The sequence below is a fragment of the Hyperoodon ampullatus genome, assembly GCF_949752795.1.
Source record: "Hyperoodon ampullatus genome assembly, chromosome: 2".
NCBI classification, from domain to species: Eukaryota; Metazoa; Chordata; class Mammalia; order Artiodactyla; family Ziphiidae; genus Hyperoodon; species Hyperoodon ampullatus.
In genome coordinates this window covers 47047496-47071944 of record NC_136915.1, presented here as the reverse complement: position 1 = coordinate 47071944, position 24449 = coordinate 47047496, and the positions used below count along the sequence as shown (strand labels likewise).

At 54.2% G+C, this 24449-nt stretch overlaps 1 protein-coding gene across 1 annotated transcript; it reads left to right on the top strand.

Annotated features, from left to right (window-relative positions):
• Window positions 1-632: 632 nt before the first annotated feature.
• Window positions 633-22653, top strand: TTC22 (tetratricopeptide repeat domain 22; the record flags this gene model as incomplete). The annotated part of the gene is given in 8 exon segments (XM_079696440.1): window positions 633-1199; window positions 15187-15242; window positions 15455-15579; window positions 16198-16316; window positions 17561-17722; window positions 20824-20976; window positions 21519-22017; window positions 22020-22653. Coding segments are annotated over 8 exon segments (1719 nt in total). The 3' UTR covers window positions 22058-22653.
• Between the last annotated feature and the right edge of the window lie 1796 nt (window positions 22654-24449).

Sequence of the window (24449 nt, the reverse complement as noted above, 5' to 3'; positions counted from 1 at the left end):
AAAAAAAAAAAAAGAAAGCCAAAGGAAGAGCTGCAGGAGGGGGCAGGCTCCATTCAGAGGAAGGAGAACACTGAGGGACTGTGGCGGGGATGGGAAAGCAGCAGGAGTGAGGGTGGCTTGGGGGCCGGGTTGGAAGGGCCAGGCCTGACCCTCCTGTTCAGTGAGCTCGCACAGGTTGGAGCAGTGCTCAAGGAGGAAGGGCCTGGCCTTTTGGGGTTCAGCAAACTGGGTTCCAGGACTGCTTGGGCACACCCAGTTCTGTGACCTGGGCAAGTCCTTTTCCTCGTCTGAGCTTCAGTTTCCTCATCTCCTGAGCAGAGAGAGTAAAAGCACGCCTTTTGCCATGCACCGGGGGTTACACGCCCCGCGTCTGGCACTGCACCTAACAGGCACACCTGGTTGTGCAATGCGGGCGTCTAAAAGCCGCTGAGCATAGAAAGCGTAAACACCCACAGGGCGCTCCCGAGCCGACGCTCTGACCCACCCACCGGCGGGCGGCGCCCCGGGATGGGAGGTGGCTGCGCCCCGGGCCTCTGCGCGCTGACCCTTGCCTCCCGCGCCGGGCTCGCTTGAGGGGCGCCCCCATCCACGGCAGCCTCCGGAGCAAGGCTCGGGGGAGCCGTGGGGCAGCGATGGCGGAGCCCGAGGCCGAGGCCGAGGAGCTGGACGCCCTCATCGACGACCTGGACTACCTCCCCGGCCACTTCCACCTGGAGATGCAGCTGAACTTCGAGCCGCGCTCGCCGGCCTCTCTCCACGCCCGGGATCTGAAGCTGCAGCGGGACGGCCTGCGGCAGGAGCTGGTGCTGGCGGCTGCCACGCAGCGCCCCGCCGTGCGCCACCTCCTGGGCGCCTTCGCCTTCTACCTGGAGGAGCTGGACGAGGCCCGAGAGAGCTTCCTCGAGGTGGCCCGCAAGGACCCGGGCAACCTCAACGCCTGGGCCAATCTGGCGCACGTGTACGGGCGGCTGGGGCAGAAGGAAGAGGAGGAGGCGTGCGCCGCGCGGCTGGCCGGCCTCATGGGCCTGGCGGGGGACCGCGGGGCCGCCGGGGACCCCCCGCTCCGCGCCGCGCGCTGCCTGGCCGAGCAGGGCTACGCGCACGGCTTCGACGTGGGCTGCGCCAGCCCAGAGGAGCGGGCGCGGGTGCTGGAGGCCGGCATTGAGCTCTATGACAAGGCGCTGGGCTACGCGCAGCAGGTGGGTGACCCCTCCCCAGGCTGGGAGGGCTGGGGTCGCGGCCCCTAAAGTCTGCAGGGATGCCCCTGGCCTCCAAATTCTCACCGAACCCTGGCCCTTTGGCTTCCGGAATACCGTTCCAGCGTGCCCCTCCCACCTTGGGTCCTAGACCAGGCTTGTAGCTTTTCTCTGCCGGACTAGGGCGTGGCCCCACTTCCCAGCGGGTTAGCCTGCGTAAGTTTCTTTGCTGGCAGTACTGCAAACTCCACACACCAACTCATCCCTCTCACCTTGCTCCTCCCAGCAAGTACCTGTCCCTGCACCTGTCCACACCCACCTAAGTATAAGGCACAGCTCCACATCCCGCCAGAAACAGGCAGCATTCTTGCCTCTTCTCTCCCCCTCACGCACCATAGCCATCAACTCAGACCCCAGATCCTGCCCGCTCCGCCTCCTCATATCTCCAGGGTCTATCCACTCCTCTCCTGCCTCCCCCTGACAGCCCAGCCTCCATCATTCCCTGCCTGGGTTCCTGCCCTCTGGCCTGACCCTTCGGCCTCCTCCTCCACCCTTGCTGCCAGTGTCATGTTGCTCAATCCTTCTGGCCATATCCGTCAGCTGCTTACAACCCCCAGTGACTCCCCACTGCCTGGCACGTAAGTCCCAGGCTCTCCGGTGGGCACTGGAGACCCTCCGTGACCTTGCTCTCTGCCTTCCCTCTGCCGTGTTCCCCCTTCCAACCAGGCTTTTGCCACCGTCTACTTCCCCTTGTTCCTCGTGGGCCAGGTCTCCTTACAGCCCACCTTGCCACTCTTTTGGCCTCTTTCGGAGGTGTCCTTTGCTCTACCCTTGCCTGGAAGGTTGTCCTCGCTCTCAGGCATCCACTCCGCTGACTTTTTCAGGCTGGGTCAGGCATCTCCCCTGGGCTCCCACAGCACTGCTCACACTGTCCATTTACAAGTCTGTCTCCCCACCTCAATCTTGAGATCTTCAAGAGTGGGGACAACATCTGTCTGGTTTCCCACTGTAAAGCCAACACCTGGCCAGTGCCTGGACACAGTGGCACTCAGTAAATGCATCTTGAGTGAATGTATGTGTAGTAGCATAAGGCCCGGAGCTAAATAGACAAATGCTAGGTATATTAGATACCCATTGTTGTATGACAAATATCCTCTGAGACTTAGCAGCTTGAAACAATAAGCACTGATTGTCTCAGAGTTTGCGTGCTCAAGAACCCAGGCATGGTTTAGCTGAGTGCCTCTAGGCTGTGGTCTCATCTGAAGGCTGGCTCAGCTGGGGGCGGTGGGGTGGGGGTCTGCTTCCAAGCTCACACTCATGGCTATTGGGAGAATCAGTTCCTCACTGGCTGTTGGCCAGAGGCTTTCCTCAGGTCCTTGCCACAAGGACATCCCATCACTTTTGCTATGTTCTCTTCATTAGAATCAAGTCACTAGGTCTAGCCTCCAGGCAGAGAGCGGGGGTTACACAAGAACACGAATACCAGGCAGTGGGGATCACTGGGGGCCATCCCAAAGGCTGCCTGCATTGGATGACAGACAAATGATGTAGAGGCATTATCCTCTTGTTACAGAAGGGGAAATCACAGTTCAGAGAGGTACCATGACTTTTCCTTGAAGGCACAGCATAGGCAGGGTTGAGCTGATAATGATGATTATTTGTGATAGTTAAATGACAACAAGGCTTCACACATGGGTAGGATGGCTCCATTCACAAAGCCTCTACACACTCCCTTGGAGCCTTTTCCACCAAAGCTTATGGCTCCCCCATAAGAGGAAACGTGGAGTCAAGACCTCAGGGAGTGCTGGGTGGGAGGCACGGACTTGACTTAAGGGGAGCAGGGTAGGGTGGAGGTTAACACGGTAGACTCTGGGTCAGACAGTCCAGGTCCAAATCCCAGTTCCCCACGCTCTCACCTCCAACTAGTCCGTAGCATGACTAAGCTTCCCTTTCTATGAAATGGGGATAACAATAGTACTTGTATCCTAGGATTCCTTATCCGTAAAATGAGGAGCAGAGCCTGCACAGAAATAGCAGGATCACAGGTGACCTCTGCCTCTCCTGACCTGGGAGAGCCTCCTCCCCCCTAAACTGTGTGCAGCTGTGGCTATCCCCTGGGGCCAAAAGGAACCCAGGTCTCCTGTTCTAGAGCCTAAGCACAAGGCCCTGAATGCCAGCCGCCCTCAGTGGAAGGCGTGGCCAGCTTGGTGTATGTTGAGTATGGTCACAGTCTCAGAGCAGGGCTTGAAAGCCCTGGACTGGGAGCCAGAAGTCCTGGGTTCTCATCTCAGCTGCAACCACCCACAGTGGGGCCTTCTCCTGTCTGGGTGGTGGTTTCCCCATCTGTGAAAGTGAGGGAGGGGGGACTGGATGGTCTCTGAGGTCCCTTCCTGCTCTCAGGAGAAGGCTTCCTGGAGGAGGTGAGCAGGGAGGCAAAGTTTTGGGCATAGGGAAGGAATGGGGGCCAACTCCTCCCTCCCTGCTGCTGGTCTGCCCAGCCACAGTGGGGGCCGCACCATCCCCTTCAGTGACCGTCCAGAGGAGAGAGTGTCAAGCAGGGCACTGCCCTGTGCTCCAGGGAGGGAGCTGACTGTCTCAGGTGGGAGGTGGCCTGTGCTGTGTCCTTGGGCCTGGCCCAGCGGCTGCTCCCCAGGTCTGCACAGTGTCTGTGGTCAGAACCTACCCCCCCAATCCCAGGAGAAAGTGGGGTTTTGGAGTTCCCCCATTTCATCATCTGAGGATTAAGAGAGATCATGCTTATAAAGTACCTGGCACAGAGTAGATGCTCAAGAAATAGTCACAATCAGGATGACAATGATGATTTTGTATAGTTAGAGCAGGAGGCTTGGGTTCAAGCACCCAGGTCGCTTATTATTTTGCTGTGTGACTTTGTACAAGTCACTTTTCATCTCTGGCCTCAGTGTCTGCTTTATAAACATTAAACAATAGTGATTTCTGCCTCAGTTTACTATGATTATCCAATCAAATCATGGGATAAAAGTGCCCATAAACTGGTAAATTCTGGGCATGTCTGAGACACACATGCTCAGCATCTTAACATTTATTGAGCACCTACTGTGTGCCAGGCCCTATCATTAAGAACTCCTGCCTTTTAGAAGCTCATGGACAAAGGGAAGAGCAAACATTAATTCCTTCAGTAACTAGCCTTCCCTGAGCCCCCTCTCTGGGAGTGGGGGCCAAAGGGGCATGTCAGAGGTGTGCCTATGACTGGCTGAGGTCACAGGCGTTCATTACATGGCCTGTGCCAGGTGACAATCATCTCTGAGTGCTGTACACCAGAGACCATAGTTTCTGAACCAAAAACAGGACCCCCCCCGCCCCCCGCCAGAGGCTGACAAGGGAAGTGCACTTCGAGGACATCAGGACCCGTGTTGGAGTCAGCAGGGACCTGGCAAGTCCAGGTCCTGGGGATAGAGTGACAGTAACTGAACTTCAGAGAGGACACACTTCCTTTCAGCACAAGTGACTGAGGGAGGCTTCTGGAAGAGGCAGTAGTGTCCTGGCAGGAATGAGAGGAGGGCAATCCCGGCAGGGGCGTGGTGTGTGCAAAGGTCCTGCAGTGGGGGCTTTAGTGACAACTGAACTGGAGCAGGGGATGAGACCTGGAAAGAGGGCAGCCAGAAGATTCATGGGGAAGAGCACGTGGTGGCCCTGAGGAACTGCTGATGTGGTCTCTGAGGTCTGGTTCCTGCCCTCCTCTCAGCTGCATTTCCTCTTACTTCCCTTGAACCTTACTTCCCAGGGACTCTGAACTTCTCATACTTCTCCAGACATGCTGTGCTGTTTCACAGCTGCCTGTGCAGGAACTTTTCCCTCTGCCTAGAAAGCAAACTCCATCCATCAAAACCCAGCTCAAATGTCACCTCCCCTTGAAAACCTTCCTTCACACAATGCCCACCTTCACACAGTAATATTCATGAATGCTCTTCTCCGGGTGCCTTGCGGACTTCATCTTAGTCCTCAAAAGAACCCCCTGATCCCATTTTACAGATGTGGGAACTGAGGCAGAGCAAGGCTAAGTAATCTGCCCAAGACCACAGAGCTAGTAAGTGGCAGCTGAGTTTACGCCACTCTGACTCCAAAGCCTTTGCTCTTTCTGGAGAGGTGGGAGAATTGGGGTGCAATAAGTGTGAAGCAGAGGGCCGGCAGGATGGGGAGGGGAGCCCCCCACACCGGCCACCTCCTGGAAATCTAGAGTGGAAGTGTGGAGAAGTAGAGAGAGGGTTGCCGGGTATAGGGAGTGGTGGGGGGATAGGAAGGATGAGGGCAGAGGTGAAGTCAGCATGGGGTCAGGGAAGGAGGAGTGGGGAGAGCAGAGCAGCCGCTGAGGGGCCTCCAGTTGAGAGGGTCGCCACCCACAGGAGCACAGCTGGGGGTGGGCGGCCAGGAGTCTGACCCACCTTGCAGCTCCAGGAGATTTTCCATCCTGAGGGGGCTGGGACTGTCCCAGGCAAGGAGGAGCCCCTGGAGCTCAAAGAGTAAAGAGCAGCCAAAGAACCAATGATGGCTGCTCATCTGCTAACGAAAATTACAAGAGAAAACATTACAAAAGTTAGTAATTCAGCCCATAATCCAAAAATAAGCAGCACGTCTGTGGACGAGTGTCTGTGCCTTCCTCTCAGCCCTTCGTTCCCTCCCTTTCCTCGTCCTCAAGTTACAAAAATATGATGAGGCAGATTGCTTTATCTGTCATTCCTCCCCACCCCCGTCACCTCTCCACACACACTCACAGATGGATTCTTGGTGGAGTCTCCAGGCTGAGTGGGTATTAGGAGCAAACACTTTGCAGTTAGACACACCCGGTTAAAATTCTGCCTCCATCACCAGGTGGCTACGGACAAGTCACTTCACATCTCTGAGCCTCAGTTTCCTCATCTGCAAGGTGGGATTCTAACATCACCTCACAGGGTTGCTGTGAGGATTAAGCAAGAGACCGTGAAGGGCTCCAGGCAGAGTGTAGATCATGTTGGGGCCCAGCCCCTCACCTTGCCCACCCTCTGGCCACCACAGCCCTCAGCTTTGCTCTATAACAGTGGTTTCTGTCTTGCCCCCTAGAGGGTGAGCCCTCTGTCTTGGGCGACCCTCTATCTCTACCTACCACCCCGTGTCTGGAACGGGGTTGGACACCCAAGAGGGGTTTGTGACTGTTGCTAAATTTAATTTGGTTTTTTAGTCTTTTTTTTTTCAAGGGCTTTATCGACTCTATTAATTTCTTTTTTTTTTCTTTTTTTTTTTTTAGAAGATGTTGGGGGTAGGAGTTTATTTATTTATTTATTTATTTATTTTTGCTGTGTTGGGTCTTTGTTTCTGTGCGAGGGCTTTCTCTAGTTGTGGCAAGCGGGGGCCACTCTTCATCGCGGTGCATGGGCCTCTCACTATCGTGGCCTCTCTTGCTGCGGAGCACAGGCTCCAGATGCGCAGGCCTCAGTAGTTGTGGCTCACAGGCCTAGTTGCTCCACGGCATGTGGGATCCTCCCAGACCAGGGCTCGAACCCGTGTCCCCTGCATTAGCAGGCAGATTCTCAACCACTGCGCCACCAGGGAAGCCCAGTTTTTTAGTCTTAAAATCCCCATTATTTTTCTAAAATAAAGTAACTCGAACTTATATTTCTCTAAAAAAGTAATATCTTTGTCCCAAGCTAACTCAATCATTTGAGTTTCTTCCCCTTTTCCCGGAATATTGTGTGGCTTCACACACACACACACACACACACACGTACCTGCACACACACGCACAGGTACACACACATGCAGATCCTTCACCCCTGCTGCTGGCCCAGAGCAGGCTCAGGGTGGTAATAGGAAACACCACCACAGTGGGTGCCATTGATCCAGCCTGTACGCCAGGCACGGAGCTCAGAATGTTACGTTCATTAGCGCATCTGATTTTTTTTTTTTTTTTTTTGCGGTACGCGGGCCTCTCACTGTTGTGGCCTCTCCCGTCGCGGAACACAGGCTCCGGACGCGCAGGCTCAGCAGCCATGGCTCACGGGCCCAGCCGCTCCGCGGCATGTGGGATCCTCCCGGACCGGGGCACGAACCCGTGTCCCCTGCATCGGCAGGCGGACGCTCAACCACTGTGCCACCAGGGAAGCCCAGCACATCTGATTTTTATTCAAACCTCACAGACACACTGCCACTGGTACTGTGATTCCCTGTTGCACAGAGAATAGAACAGGCTCAGGGAGGGGACTCACCCCAGGTGACCGGGTGCACACAGGCCATCCAGGTTTCACCTGGCCTGCTGGGGCAGGCGGGGATGGGCCCAGTGCTGGTAGGCCCAGCAGCCGGCCTCACAAACAAACAAAGGTGCAGGCATCCACAGAGTCGCCTGGTAAGAAGGACCGACACACACAGACACACACAGCTGTGCCGCCAGCGGGGAGGCCAGCCCCAGGACCTGGGAATTCCTCAAGGAGCTGCCCCCCCAACAGCTCTCCGCCTCCCACATGCCCTCCTCTCTCCCCCAGCCTCCCTTTCTCCCTCTCCCCTTCGTCCCCCAGCTCCAAACCCTGACAACTTGGGCGCACGGTGCAGGCAGATGCGCTGCTGGGACCGAGGTGAGAGTGTTGCTGTGGGAATCTGCAGGCTGCAGGGATGCCCTGGGTGACCTGGGCTGGCTGTGTAACCTCTCTGAGGGTCCATGTCTCCCTCTGTGAAATGCGGACAGTGGTACCAGCCTGGCAGGGGTGTGGGAGGAGGAACTAGGGTCATGGAGGGAAGGCCCAGCCCCAGCGAGCTTTGATGGACGCGTCCTTCTCATCCTCATCCCTGATGGGGCTGCCAGGACTCCTTCTAAGTGAGCCCCCGCCCTCTTTCTGCTTCCTCCCACTTCCTCCTGCCCCTTCCTGAGCTCGCCCTCAGCCCAGCCCAGCCCAGAACCAACTTTGGGAAAAGAACAATGACGTCGGGGAAGACCCCACTCGGAGCCAGGGGTCAGGATTTGGGTTCTTGCCTCAGCCCTACCCCGACTGGCTGTGGGACGGTGGGCAAGTCCTCTGTGGACGGTGGACATTTCCTCCTCTGTCACTGGACTAAGGTGGTGGCCAGGGTGATTTCAGGGACAGGAAGGACTTTGATAATAGAGAAGTGGGGGAAGGAATGAACCTCCTGGCAGAAGAAAACACATAAATACACAGAGGGAGGTAGGAAACCACAGCTTGGGGAATGTCAGGCATGGTGTTTTGAGGACTTTAGAGTTGATCTCCAACTTTTGAGATCATTGGCAGGGTTTCTCCTCCCATGGTGCTTGCAAACACACACACACAGAGCTCCACAAATCTGAGTGGTTTGATTTGGATGATGCTGGACGATTAGCTAGGGACTGTGCACTTGTGTGCTTTTCACAGATTATCTCACTTGCTCCTCCTAGAAATGCTTGGAAATCTGAACTGTTATTAACCCCATTCTACAGATGAGCAAACTGAGGCTCAGAGAGCTGTAGCAACTTGCTCAAGGGCACACAGCCATGAGTGGCTGGCTGGAACTGAACTCAGTTCTCTCCGACATAAAGCCCAGGCTGAGGGACGGGTTTCCTGATACTCTAGCCCCAACCTTCTGATGGCCTCGGTGCTGCTCACATTTGCATAGCAGCACCTTCTGAATTTGCTGCTGGCTTCTTTCCCTCCACACCTGGCAATTTTGGGAACTGGGTCTCCCCTCCTTATTGATACAGGATGCCAGAGCCAAAGTTGCCTGTAGCATCATCTGACCCAACTGCCTTCTTCACAGGAGGAAAGATAGAGTGTGTTAAGGGTGCATACAGCCCGGACCCATGGGAGGGGCTGAGAAAATGCAGGACTTCTTCAGACCTACCCGGGGCCAGAGCTGGATTTGTACCCAGGACTGGACAGGGTCCCTTTTCTCTAGGGACCATGGAATAGAGAAGTGGCTCTACTCAGTCCTGCGAGTCTGTGGAACCAGTGCAAAGCAAAGCTGGCTCACAGAGTCTGCGTCTGCGTGACAGACCTAGGACCAGAAAGGGGGTGACAATGGGGAGCTGCAGTCGATCTGCTCCACTCTTAAAATCCACAAAGACCATGCAGGGAACCCAGCCAGGGCTGAATAGGTGACTCACCACCATGGCACAGCACCCACCCCCCCAATCCCCCCTGCCCAGTCGCACTGATCACTCCCACCCATGTGCCTGTGACACAGGCAAACCCAGTCGATCATCCCTGCTTATAGATGCAGAAGCTGAGGCCCAGGCTGGGCCAGCGGACTTTCAAGGAACCCTGGGGGAGGTAGAGGCAGGGGTGGGACTCCAATCTCAACCCTCTGTTTACTCCCCACCCCCACCGAGGCAGGAGCTGGATGAGGAGAAACCCCTGCCCAGCCTTTCTGGGGCAGACCCCCAAGGGTGCCAGGCCAGCCAGGTGGGCTGGGGCTGGAGCTCCGCATGCAGAGCCCGAGGCTGCTCTGTGTCATCACAGAGGACATTCCAGTTGAGCAGGAAGAGCATGGTCCTAAGACCTGTCACCTGGTGACTTTAATTTCTGCAGCGTCAGCCTTCACAGACAGGGTCAGCCTGACGAGGTGGAAAGAACAGGGGCACTGGAGGGAGGCAGGTCTGAACTTGAATCCTGGCACTTCCCCCTGGGCTGTGGGGCTGGCCGGGCGGCTTTTCTCTTAGCCTCTGTTTCCTGTAAAAGGTGGAGGATACATTACACCTTCTCGGGCTGCTGTGTGGGTGGATTCAGTGCCATGATGCACGAAAGTGCCCAGTGGACAGTTGATGGTTGAGAAATGTTCATTCTCTTTCCTCCTTCTCATCCCCCCTCCCCTGAAAGAGGATCAGTCATCTTTCAGGAACTGACTCTGACACACAGAATACAACGTCCACAGGGGCAGAGTTCAAACTGCAAGGCAAGCATTTTCCTTAAGAACCAATAAGGTCTCTGTATAGCCTATGCAGACACATATAGATTCATAAACCATTAGCATATTGAGATCTTCTATTGAAATCCTCTAAAATAGCTAAGCCCTGCAACATTTCCTTCTGTGGGGACCACCTTTTGAAGTAAATGGAGTAGCCAGCTGAGACCCATCCTTATATCTGCCAAGTTAACACAAACCTGCTCTGTAATGTCTAATCCTAATCCTGATATTCTCTGCAGATACTGCCAGATCACCCACCTTTGTCAGTTACCCACCCAGCTGTAGCAGCGTGGATCTTCAGGCTTCCAGAGGATCACAACGGCTGATCCTTTTGCTCATTTAAAAAGAGATGCACTGGCCTGCCATTTTCACCTGGCTCTCTGCAGTGCTAGACTCTAGTGCAGTGGTTCTATCAGATTCCCAAGTGCTGCTGATGCGGCTGGTCGGGGGACCCCACTTCGAGGACCACTCGTCTGGGGTAGTCAGGTGCAGGAACTCTGAGGCTAAGCTGCTGGGTCCCCAGCTCTGCTACCTTCTAGCTCTGCCACTCTGGGCCACAGGTGCCTCTTCTGTAAAACTGGGATAATCGTAGTCCCTACCTCCTAGGTAACCCTGGAGTTAACACATGTAAATTATGTGCCTGGTACATAGTAAGTGCTCAATAAAATGCATTATTATTAGTATAGCTAAAAAAGCAGCATTTCCAGGTCTCAGTCCAGGCTTTCACACTGGCTGTGTGTCATCTTTGAGGATGTCTTCTCACCTCAGTGTTCCCATCTGTACTAGAGGGGTGATGATAACCCACTCTACATTCCACAAAGGGCTTTCTGAGGATCATGTGGCATCGGTGTGAGTGCACTTTGTAAATGGTAAGCACTGTACAAACACTTGCAGTGAGGTGTTGTGGGAGTAACATGCACTTGAAGTCAGAGACCTGGCCTGAAATATCAGATGAAGTAGGCATGTCTCTGCCTCTTTGAGCCTCCATTTCCCCATCTCTATAATGAGGGAAATACCGGTGAAGGCCTCAGAGGATCTGGGAGATGTCCTGAGAACCCCTTGCCTGAAGTCGGTGCCTCATCTCACCCTCAGCTAGTACCAGGATCTAACCAGCTACTTAAGGGCAGTGCTGGTGCCTGGGCCTTGCCAGCTTGAAGCCTCAGCGGGCTCACGCTCTGGCCAGTGCCCCCTCATAGACCCCAGAACCCCCAGCTCATGGGGTCCTGATGAGGATGAACAAGAGAAAAGGCGGGGTGTCCTGCCAAAGCCCACACGGGGAGGCCCTCAGTCAATATTCCTCTCCTGGCAGAGGTCCTGTCAGCCCCTCCCAGGCTGCCTCCAAATATATTGCCTCTGGGAGCGATCAACTCTGGAAGTGAATTCCTTGCAGCCATAAGAGGTTTCACAGCAACTTCATTCTCCAGGAGAGAGGAGGAGAGGGGGTAGTCAGAGGCCTGTTTAATTTAATTTAGCATACCGTGGCTTGCCAGGTTGCCCCTGGTAACAGCTTCAGCTGCTGCTTCAGTTACAACTAGAAGGATTTTTAAAGAGACAGCCCATTTTAGTACCAGAATTGCACAGCAAAATGTATGGTCTCTCTCTACTAGCTCCATCACAGGGATGAAGGATTGGAACCCAAGAACAGTGAGGCTTCAAACTAGGTCTGTTTATACCATTAACTCCATTCCTGATTCGCAACCCCATAAGCCCCCCTGCAAATGTTACTCTTAAGTGGGATCTGAGGAGGGGCTACATTTGGGATTTGTCATAGAGATGTCACTCAGCTAACTACTTCTCTGAAAATCAGTTTTAGTCTTCAAGTAGAAGGGAAGGAGGAGAGTTAACCTTTAGGAGTTGCCCCTGCAATTTAGGCACTCTGCCACCAGGTGGTAGTATTGCTTACTTAGTGCAAACCATAACCAGGCTTGACTTACAAGACTATCAGAATGGTGGTGAAACCACTGGGTTTTAAGTCCTGATACTAACCAGTGTGTGACCCTGAGCAAGCTGCTTCACCTCTGTGGTCTCAGTGTTCTCAAAGACATAATAAGGGGATTGATTGATCAAGATAACTGAGTGCTGTGGACAGGCTTTGGGCTAGGACTAGGAAGGCATGAGTTTATGTCCCAACTCTGTCATGTACTAACTGTGTGATTTGGACACATAACTTAATTTCTTGCAGCTTGAATACCAAACAAGAAAGTGGCTACGAACCAGGGAGAGCCCTGAGGACAACACACTGCTCTTCAACACTGGGGACTTATGGACCCCACGGGGCATGTGAGGCCCTAGGAGCACAGTGGGGGTGGGTGGAGAGGTGGAGAGTGGGGTGAGGCAGGGTAGCCCCGGACTCCAGAGCCTGAGACCTCGATGCCCCACCTAGAACTGAAATAAGGCAAAGCAGCCTCCTAGACATGCCTAACCCTGCACGTTTCTAACCCAAACCAGGAGAAAGGGGGCAAGCGTTTATGGAGATTTATGGGCACGGTCACTGCCTCACAATGCCCCTTTGCAGGTAAGGACACAGCCTCTGAGGAGTAACACAACCACCCAGGGTCAACCCCTCCTGTGGCCAGACCTGTTGGCCACCCGCGCCTCTGCTCTCTGCACTGCAGCCCTCCCCTAGTCTAGGATACCTGCTGTCACTTGTGGTCACATCTCCTTGTCAGGAGCCTGAAAGGGGGAGCAAGTTCTGTGTCTCCCCACCATGACTCAGTCTGGCCAACCTCAAAGCAGGCATGGGGCCAGAGGTCACGAGATCACAGCCACAGGCAACCAGGGAGACTGAGGCACACGTGCCTTTGGTCCTTCACACAGACAAGTGCTGACATTATGTCAAGGTCCTTGGCCAGCTTGGCCCACAGTAGGTGCCCCATGAATCTGAGTCCCCTTCCCATGTCCCAGGTCCCGTGCAGATGCAGCAGGTAAGGTCATCTGGCGGCCCATCCAGCTTTTTGCTTTGGCCAGTGTTCTCCATTGCACTCTCGAGGATGCCCTTTAATCCTTGGGTCCTGCCGCTCTCCCCTCCAGACAGCCCTGTTCCCAGCCAAGCCCCCATACACGTATTCCAACCTAAGTAACAGGATAACTCTTCAAGGTGATATGGATGCAAAAACACACCAGATCCTGGCACTCCCCACCTCTAACCCCTTCTATGCCTCCCTATTGCCTTGCAGATGACTTCCAGGTCCTGAGCCTGACACTCAGGGGCCCCTCCTGATGTTCCCCTGCTGGCTCGTCCCCTCGCCCCTTACAACTGGGGTTCTAGCCGCTCCGGGCTGCATGCAGCCCCCAACACACCTGCTCACTCATCTCTGAGGTTTTGCACATGATGTGCCCTCCATCTGATGCCCTCTCTCACTGTATCCACCTGGTTGGTTCCTACTTGTCCCTGAGAACCCTGCTCCAGCACGTCCTCCTCTAGAAGTCTTGGGGGTCCCCCTGGATCATGTAGGAAACCTCCTCCCATAGCCCCTGGTGTTCCTTCTGCTCTAATTTTGTCTTTGGTCTGGATTTCCTGCCAGACCTGGCTTGGGTTGGCATTCAAGACACTCCCCTACGGGCAATCACACTGCTCACTGAGGTCTACTCACAGGTCCCCCTTCCTCTCTTCCTCCGAACCATCCAAGGCCACCCCAGAGCAGTCGCAGCCTAACTTGGCAACGTTAGCTCTCGCCACACCCCAGTCATACTCACCGTGCCCCATGCTCCCCAGCTGCCCACTCGTATCCGTGCTGAGCCCCCCGTCTGGAATGCCCTTGTCCCCCACCTCACCCTCTCAAATACCACTGCTATTCAAGGCCCACCTTACAGCCCATCCTCTATGAGACCTTCTCAGAATCTTCTGGCTGGAAGTGGCCTCTTCATCCTGTGGCATTTGTCTGCATCCCCCTCTCAGCCTTGATCAAACCCTGCTTCATATTATAGTTATGGGTAAGCCAGTGTAATGAGGGGAGCAAGGGCTTTGGAGACTAACAAATGGGGTTCAAATCCCAGTTCTGACACTTGCATGCTGTGTGACCTTGGGCAAGTCATTGTGCCTCTCTGAACTTCAATATGTGCCTCTGTAAAATGGGATGACACCTACCTCACAGGTTGTTGTGAGACTGAGATGATGAGTGCCAGGATCCTGGCACATGGCAGGCGCTCCTTCAAACCCCATTATTTATGGTCTCCCCAACCGAGTTGTGAGCCCATGTGGGCCAGGGTGCAGGTCCCATTCAGTGCCACAGCTCCATAGCACCCAACACATCATAGTTGGGCCTCACACCGTAGATGCCTCACACCATAGAAATGCTTGCTGGACTGAATGCTTCATCCTAGCTGCTGAGGGTGGGGTGGAGGGATAATAGGGGCCCTGAGCTGAGAAGGCCTCTGCGGGTGGCGGGTGGTGAGTGCAGAATGGAGCCTGGAGATCAACCACAGGAGATGAATGTGGAGGGAGGGGCTGGAGCCTGAGGCAGAGCCGCCGATATGCACTGGGGGTTTTATCAGTTTTCATTAAAATTCTTTCCCAAGGCAGGAGCAGCTACTCCCATAAATAACGGCATAAATATTTTATCTGGTGCCCAAGTCAGTCTAAATGCACAGCAAAGTTGGCAAGAAAAACAATGGGAAAACAGTTCAGGGTGGGGTCCTGGGCTTCAGCTGAACTCACTAACATGCCCAAAGGGGCTTTCTCAGGAAGGTGCAAGCTGAGGAATGGCACCAAAGGGGAGAAGCGGGGGAGAGAGAAGGTGACTGGTGGAGTGTGGGCCCTGCAGTAGGGGTGGATCCAGGGCACAGGTCGGGGAGCCAAGGGGAGAGGAGCTTAGCCTGGAAGGCAAGACGGGAGGGAAGGAAATGGACGCCATGCCTGCTCTGTGATGGACACCTTGCTCGGGGCATTCACACAGGTCATCTTGTCAAATCCTCTGTGGTCACAGAAGTGAAGTGACTCGCCCAACGTCACCCAGCCAGCCAGTGGCAGAGCCAGGACTATGACCAAGAGTGTACTTGCTGCTTCTCAGGGTTCAGGGAAAGCATGGGAGTCTATGAACAATGTCCCAAATGCTTCAAGAGCAGCAGCACAAGCCATTCTCTGCTTCCCTAGATCCCAAAGGAGGAAAAAAGGGGCTGGTACTTCACCATGGCAACGCTCTTCATCAGGTCAGGCTACGGGTTGGGGATGGGATGGTGGGGATGGTGGGGAGGGATGGGGAGAGATGGGGCCTGGAAGCCAGGGGAGAAATGGCTGAGCCCATCTGCGTGGCAAGGGCTCCCCAAGTTCCCCTCCCTGCCCACTGGCCTGTGGAGGACTCGCGGCACCCTGGGGATGGCTGGGAGGGTGCTGACCAGCCGTGTCCCCTTCTCTGCCACAGGTTAGATGGCATCTTCCTGGAGCTGGGCAACGAGGAGCAGAAGAGGTTGCCGGCCTTCAACCGCACGCTGGCCCTGCTCCAGCAAGTCCTCAAGTCCTCGGATCCCCACCACCAAGGCAGGACCCGTGGGGACGGGTGGGAGAGGAGCCTCTGCCCCGCCCTCCCTGCACCCGCCACCAGCCCTGCCAGTCTTGTCACTGTCCCCACCTCTAGCACTGTTTCGCTGTCCCTCACCCTCTGTCTCATCCACTCCCTTGTTCACCTCAGGGAGCTCGCACACCTCGCACAGGTGAACGGGCGCCTGCAGATCACTCCAGGTGCACGTGTCCAGGCCTGTCTGTGACCGAAAGTGTAAGAGACACAGTTCTCGCCATTGCAGCCTCTTTTCCCCATTTTGTGGTGGGAGGAGGGAAGGCTGTTCTGGAGGGGAGTCGAGTCCTTTTTCCACAGGGACCAGAGCTCCAGAGCTGGGGAGAGCTGGAGTCAGAGAGCGGGGTGTCCCGCATGACACAGTAAACACAACAAGCACTGAAGCTGTTCATCCCTCCGCTCACACGTCCCTCTCCCCACCCTTGTTTCTCTCGGTCCCTGGCTGGCCCACAGTGATTTCATGCCACTTCCCCTCCCTTTGTCTTCCTGGGGGCTGACACCTGGGGTGGCACTGGCCCCCTGCCTCCTCGTGGCTCCCCTCCCTCTATCCACCCCGCTGCTGCCTGAGACCCCTCTCCCGGCCTCACCCCCAGCTCTGGCCTGGTGCTACCTCGGGATGCTGCTGGAGAGGAAGGACACCTTCTCCATCACCCCCATGGGCATCCATGACTGCGGGTTTTCAGGGACCGACCCCCTGGACTGCTTTGGCAAGGTATGTGCCCCTGGCCACAGAAGCTCTACGAACCCAGATTGAGACTGACACCTCAGCCTCCTCTCCTGGAGCCCGCTGCTTCTCTGGGTGTCATCCCCACCTCCCTGCCTTACTCAGGAAGTGCCCTTACTCCAGACCTTTCTCTCCATCCCAAACAAAGCCAAAGTGCTCCCTTGTCCTCTTGGCCTATGAGTCAGACCCTCTCCACTTCCCTAGGCCTGTCTTCTAAGCTAGTCACGATTTCCCAGATACACCCTCAGGCCTTTCCCCTTCACACCCCTGGGGGCAAAGTGGAAAGAAGACGAGGTTAGCTGGGGTCTGGATGCCAGCTCTGCCCATAGGCCCTGTGACCCTAAAACAAGTCACTTCCATCTCGGAACCTCTTTATCTGTTAATTATGTGATCTGTCCACCATCTAGGCTATTGAGAGACTGAAAGGAGGTAGTGGATGAAACTGTTCACTGTAAACTGTAAAGTGCTGTTCAAGCCTTATTCTTGGCACCTCGTTTCTGTGGCAGTTTCCACACTTAGCTCAGTTTTTGAAGACTTTCCTGGAGGCCAGGGACCCCGTGATTTTCGTTCCCCTTGCGGTCAGCACGATGCTCTGCCCGGGGCACGTTCCTAGCATTTGCTGGTCAGTAATGAGCAATTTCTTGGTGAGAGACCTTAGTGAGAGCAGAGCATAAACACTGGTTCACGTGTGTTCCGAGAGTTGTGTCCAATTTAACGCACTGCCTTTGCCCCTCCTTGGGAACCTACTCTGTGCCGGGCACAGAGGTGGACAGATGGGGCCCCTGCCCTGTAGGAGTTCACCGTCTCAGGGGCAGCAACAAACACAAGGCAGGCAGCTGTCAGTAACAATATAGGGGTGGTGGCGGGGGACGTGCTGTGCCCAGCTAGAAACACTGTGTGAGTCTGGGGGAGGTAGAGGCTGATTCTGGCCCCTCCCCCTACCTGCCCCAGGAAAATGGGGAGCACACAGCAACGTGTCTGAGGAAGAGGGGTTTGCCTGGGGTCTGGAGGGACTCACTGGACATGTCCCATGAACATGGCAGAGAGCATGGCAGCGAGTCAGGCTCTCAGGAGTTGAGTGTCAGCGAGCTGTGCCCAAAGTGTTGGGTCCCAAGATGTGGTGGATATGAGGAATAAGATCTTTGGGGTAATATGGCTTTACTGAGAGAAGGGGTTCCAGTTCTGGCAAACAGCCAGACAAATGGTTTGCTCTTACCTCTTCCCTTACCCAGGCCATTGAGATTGCCAAGGACCAACCCCCCATCCTGAATCACCTGGCCAAAATCTTCCACTTCCTCGGAAAGCAGGATATGGCCATTGGTACCTGCAACATGGCCCTGGACATCCTACGAGATCCAGAGCTCAACTGGCCGGCGTACTGCACAAGGGCTAAGGTGAGTCTACCCGCAGCTCCACCCCATCCTGCCATCCAGAATCAGAGAACAAGGGCCAAGACCCTGTGGCCAGAGCCCAGAGGTCAGGGAGCCTTCATGGTGGAAGGGAGCTTAGGTGTCATCAAGGCTCACAGTTTGTGCTCTCTAAGATTGTTGAGTGAGAGAATGAAGGAGCTTCCCACCCACTGATCATCCCTTCTGCAATGACCTGGCCAACAACCTGCCAGCCTCCTCTTTGATTAGAACCTTAGGCAGTCATACTGACCTGGATGGGATTCTGGCCTCTCCACTCATCACTGTGGGACTTGGGGCAAGCCACTTACCCCTCCAAACCTCCATTCCCAAATCTGGAAGATACGGATAATAACATCTATCTTAAAAGGTTGTCAGGGGGCTTCCCTGGTGGCACAGTGGTTGAGAGTCCGCCTGCCGATGCAGGGGACACGGGTTCGTGCCCTGGTCCGGGAAGATCCCACATGCTGCGGAGTGGCTGGGCCCGTGAGCCATGGCCGCTGAGCCTGCGCGTCCGGAGCCTGTGCTCCACAACGGGAGAGGCCACAACAATGAGAGGCCCGCATACCACAAAAAAAATAAAATAAATAAAAAGGTTGTCAGAAGACTAAGTGAAGTAACATCTAAAGCAGGTGCCTGGAGCATGGGAGGTGCTTGTGAAAGGCAGAGGGTATGTTGGAGGAAGTCTGATGTCGTAGATGAGAGCTCTGGCTCTCAACGCCGCTGGCCTCGGTTCAAATCCCACAGCACCGCTTACACGCTACGGGACTGTAGACAGAATACTCTTGCCCAAAGTCCGAGCCCCAGTTTCTTCTTCTATAGACTGGAGGTAATTGTACCTGCCTCACAAAGTTGTTATGCGAATTAAATTAGACTCATGTGTAAAACTCAGTACTGACCACATAGTAAGAGTTCATAAGTGGTTGAGCAGTATTATTAGGTATATTTTTAACTGGCTCACTGTCGCTTGAGGCAGTCCACTATTGTCACTGAGCTCAGCAGATTATTCATTTAACTGAGAGCTGCCTGCCTCTGGCTTCCCCCTCCTGGTCCCAGATCTGCCCTCTGGAGCCCCTACAGAACCCATCTGCTTGGGGACAAAGAGCTGGAGCTCTGAGTTCGCTTTGCTCCAGGCTGGACAGCCTTCTCCACTACCTTTCATGGGACATGATGGCGAATCTGCTCCCTTGGTCTTGGTCTGTATGACATAATCATTTTGCCAGCAGGTACTAGACAGTCAGTTCCTTCATGGCAGTTGATGTGATCATTATCAATAGTAGTGATATTACTCATGATTGATAGTAAATAATAACACCTTTCTGTAACACTCTGCATTTCACCCAGCGCTTTCATATTCATGGCCTGATTGAATTCTCACAAGATCCTGTGAGAGGCCAAACGTGTGTCATTTTACTAATGAGGCAACAGAGAGGCAGTGACCTTCCCAGGATCCTGCATTCCGTTAGGGGGAATCCAAACCTCACGCCATCACAGGTTGGCCTGTAGCGTATGCTCACTGTCTCCCTGTAGCTCGGAAGATCACACTTACTACTCAGATGACCAGACTGGCACCAGGATGGAGGCAGGGCGTAGTGAGGAGGAAGGAACAGAAAGGACAGGAACTCATCTGTGTAAAAGCCTCAGTCCCTACTGTGACCCTAAGGCCCTACCTGGCCCATGACCTTGACCCACCCCAGCTCAGCTCCCTCCCTCCCAGCCACACTGGGGTCCTTGCAGCTCCTGAGGCATGATCTTGCCTCGGGTCCTCTGCCTAGAATGCTCTTCTCCCAAATATCCAGTTGGCTTCATCCCTCACTTCCTGGAGGGCTTGAAAAAAAGGCGGAGCTGCTAGCAGCCATCTTCTTGAAAATGTCAGCTTCTCACCAACACTTTGTGTCCTCCTGCCTTTGTTTGTTTTTCCTTTTTAGCACTTATCACTCCCTAACACACTATTTGCTGATTTATCATGTTTATTGTCTCTCCCCCCAGTTGAAATACACGCTCCATGAGGGCAGGGAATTTTGTCATTTTGCTCTCTACTATATATCCTCAGTTCCTGGAACGTAGCAGGCTCTTGATGAATATTTGTTGAAAGAATGAATGAATGAACTGAGCACCTACCATGTGCTAGGTCCTGGCTAGAACATATTCTCTCCATTGTCATGGTAACTCTCCGAGGAAGATCTTAGTGTACTGGTTTTTCAGATGTTTTTCAGATAATAAAGAAGGGGAGGGGCTGGAATTCAGCCAAGTTCAATTGGCTCCAAAGCCAGAGCTTCCCACTCCCACCCCACCCCCACCTCATGAAGCTGTCTTAGAACTAGAGCCCACCAATGGCTATAAAGCATTAATATCTTCAACGACAATGACCCCCTTTTTCTTACTTCCTCCTTCTCCACCCCTTCCCTACCCCTCCTGAGCCTCTAGATTTTCTAAATGCTCCAAATAATGTGGGGAAAAAGGAAGGAAGTGGTGATGAAAGCTAGGGTCTGGAATCATTTGTAATTTGATGCTTGTAAGCTGGGGCCACCTGCCATTCTTCCCACACTACTTGCTTACACAGACTCTCACAAAATCGGTGCTGCCATCCCATCTCAAATAACCCCCTCCCCTAGTCACCTCTATTTCATCACCCTGTTTATTTTTTCATAGCACTTGTCACCACTTGAAGTGGTACCACGTACTTGTTTATGATCATCTCCCCTACTAGAATGTTCTGCCAGGGCAGGGACCTCCTCTGTCTTATCACCACTGTACCCCAGTACCTAGCACAGGGCCTGGCATATGGTGGGCACTCAATACATATTTGTTGAATGAATGAGTGAATGAATGAATGGCTCTTACTTCATCCAACGCCCTTCATTGTACAGAGAGGGGTCAGTGTACTAAGGCCCAGAAAGCGGAGTGGCTAGCCCAAGCTGGCACAGGACTAGGACCTCGGACTCCCGAGTTCCAGTCACAGGGGCTTTCCACTGCACCACAGAACCTCCCTGAGTTGCTGTTAAGAAAAAAAAACTTTATTTAGGATAGAAAAGAGGGCAAGGGTCCTTGCTTGGAGCATCTTCCCTGAGCTGACTCTCTGTGGGCAGATCCACGTCAGAGCCTACCTGCATGACCTGGAGCGAAGCAAGATGGGGCTCGGGGGCATGCCTGACAGGAACCACCTGGCCTGCGCCAAGGCCGACCTCGAGGAGGTGGTCAAGGTGTGCCCAGGCCTCAAGACCTACCTGAACATCGGCCAGGTAAGGTAGCCTCTTGGCTAGGGGAGCCAATAGCTGACTAAAAACCTATTAACTCTCTGCCAGGCCAGGCCCGGGCACTGAGGACACAGGGAGGAACGCGGGGCATCCCCAGGCCTGATAACAGTACCTGCCTCCTACTGCATTGGTGAGGATTATAGGAGATGATGCACCTACAGCGTCCAGAACAGGGCCCAGTTCTTTCTAAGCACTCAGAAAGTGTGGGCCATTATTCTGTATCCTTCTGTGCCTTCCATGCGCACGGAATGACTACCAGAGGTTACAATATCTTATGTATGAGAACACTGAGGCCCAGAGATTGCCCCGCTCAAGGTTATATGGCCGAGAGCAATGGGGCTGGAACTGGAATCAGAGTCCTGTCTCCTTTGCCCGGAGAGGGGCACCAAAATTTGCGATGAATAATTGTCGAGGGAGGGAGGGTGGGAATGAATGCGTGGAATTTTTAAAACAGCAAGTGTGGGAAAGGAATAACGGGGAGCAGCGACGGCAGGGGAGAAAGGCTCACCCCGAAGCCCCCACCCCAGGTCTACTACTACATGGGCGTGGACGCTGTGCAGGAGCAGCTGGCGGTGGACGAGGCGGCGCTGAACCAGGCACTGGTCTTCCTGGCCAAGGCCGGCGAGTCGGAGCTGGGCGCCACGCTGCCCGAGCTGCAGCTGTTGCGCGGCAAGTGCCTGCGCATCAAAGGCGAGGAGGCCAACGCGGCGGCCTGCTTCAAGCGCGCCGTGGAGCTGGACGACGCGGGCTCCAGCCACACCGAGGGCTTCGGCTGCCTGCTCGAGGCGCTGCTGGCGCAGTGGAGCCAGGCGCAGCTCAGCGACGGCGAGCTGGGCAGCGAGGTGGACGCGTGGCTGCGCTGCGCCCAGGACAAGTACCCGGCGGCGCGCCTGCGCCAGGAGCTGCAGCGCGTGTGGCGCGGCCACACGGGCGAGATGCTGGGGCTGGCCCGGGCGTTAGTGGCGCAGGGACGGCCGGCGCTGGTGCGGCTGCTCTTCGAGACCATGGAGCGCGAGGGCGCGGGCCCACTCGGGGCCGCCGCGCGTTCTCCTATGGAGGTCCCTGAGGCCCCGCCCTGTTGAGGCCCCGCCCACAAGTGATGGGACCTGGTCGGGGAGCTGCACACCAGCTTTCACTGCCGTAAACTGGTGGGTACGGGGAGCCCATCAGATTCTCTTTGGGGAATTGGAATGGAAACGTTAGGACCCTAGGACGGTTTGACGTGCCCACGGAGGCAAAAGGGCCTGATTCAGCTGGGGCAGACGCGAGGGGCCACTGGGAAACTGTGAATTGAAGGACCAAATTGTACAAATATGCAGAAAAAATAATATGGAGCCTCCCAAGAGATACAGAAGATAATTGCCTCCATTTTGGTGGCTTTCTAATACCCAAGAGCCTGTCTTTGGATTCCGTGAGCCACGCTCTATCCTTATAATAAGGCCCCCTTTACTTAGGTTGACTGGAGTAGGTCTCAGGTCCTGCCTCCAGAGAGGCCGTGGCTAGAGAAGAGGGCACAGCTGCCAAGGAGCAAGTAAGGGAAGGGCGGTAGTCTACACCTGGCAGCTCAGGGCTCTCTCTTGCCTCTCTAACAGCCTTCCAGCAGGCCTCATCCTTGGCCAGCTTGGTCTGAAAGGCCCTCAAACTCCCTGAAATAAAGCCCATCAGTAGTACCTTTGCTTGAGTTCTCTGTTCTTGGGGGAAAGTAGGGGCACCACCCAAGGAAGTGCCAACTGCCCCCAATCTCAAACCTACAAAAGAGTGAAGAAAATCTTGGAATTTTACACTCTTGGAATCATAGTCATAGAATCTTAGATGTGGAATTTTATTGTCAGAGACTTAGGCTCTGATTGCCAGCAGAACAGCCAAGCTGGATTCTTGTGGTCCTACTTACTTACAAGAGCTAATTTAACCTAAAATTCCAAATCAAGTGCTTTCCAGACTGCAAGAATGCTGGTTGTATGTAACTGCAATGCCAAGACCCCCTTAACGGTTTGTGATTTATTTTTCACTTTCCCCCTTTTTTAAAAAAAAGTTATACTCACTGCTTTGTTCATTTTCCTGATGCTCAGACTGTACCAAGGATAGGCCAGCACCCCTGCATCGCTTCTCATGTCCCCAGTGTCAGATGGAGAACAGACCGAAAAGTGCAATCCCTAGAGATCATGCACCCGGATCTCTCATTGTGCACATGGGGAGACTGAGAGCCCTGGAAGGGAAGTAGCTTGCTCAAAGTCACACTTCCTAGCCTCCCCACCCCTGTCCCTCCAACTTACTCTCACAATTTTTCAGGTTTGGAAAAATACTAATAAACTGGTAACACTGAAGCATTAAGTGTTTACGTGTTAAGGGTTTACGTGTCACCTGTCACCTGGGGCACTCTGATATCCATTGGGATAATGCTGTCGTTCCAGGCACCTGTGAAATCCAGACAGTGAGGCCACCCTAAGGCCCCTGAATTCCACCTCAGGGCTCATCATGGCTCACTACTTCAGGTGGTGACTTTCTTTCCCTCCTTCCTTCCTCTCATCTCCATTGCAGGAGAGTCCAGGAGGTGACTGGACAGCAGGTAGCATACACAGCCCTGTCCACTTCTCCCCCATCCCTTCTCCACCCATGGCTGTGACCTGTGACCTTCCCTATGACAGGAACCCATCTCTTTCTTCTCCTGCTTCCCCAGACAGATAAACTGAATTCAAGGTGGTTTACTGGCGAAGTTGGGAAGTTGGTGAGGTTCGTCCCTTCCCCAGGCTTCCTAGTTTGTTTCCTTCCTTGCTTTTCCTGTCCTCAAGGTCATGCATTTCTCCCCCCATTCCTGCCAGACCTTTTCAATAAAGCTTCTTTCTGATAATCTCATTCACAGAATCATATAAATGACTAACAAACACCCACTAGGGCTTCTGTCAGGGGTACTGACAGAAGCCAACAAGAGAAAGGAAACCCCATTTCTGGGACTGCCTCTTGTGTGCAATACACTTCATACATGTAAACTCATGCAGTTTTCTCACCAGCCTTGAAGAGTAGGCATCATGATCCTCATTACAGATGAGGACATTGAGACACTGAACAAGGTCACATGTAAGCATGGGAAGAACCAGACTTTGAACTAGACCTGCCCCGTGTGTGCTGTCTCCTGGGACACAGCCCTTCCTGGGAGATGCGTCATGGGTAGTCTAGAGCTGGGCCTGTGATCCCCAACGCAATCTGTCACTACCCTCCTCTGTCCCCACGGTGTACTAGTCTCCCTGCTCGAAAACTGCCTTACCTCTGTGTCTTTGTACATCCCGTTCCTCCACTGGCTTTTTCCCTGTGATTTCTATCCCAAGTGCTAGGCTCAAAGGTGCCTCCTCCAGGAAGTCTTGCCAAATCCTCCAGCTCTCATTAATCACTCCGTTTTGTGCACACTCTCAAGGTATTGTGTCCCTCTGCACTGCTTATATTCCCTTGTCCTTGCACCATAA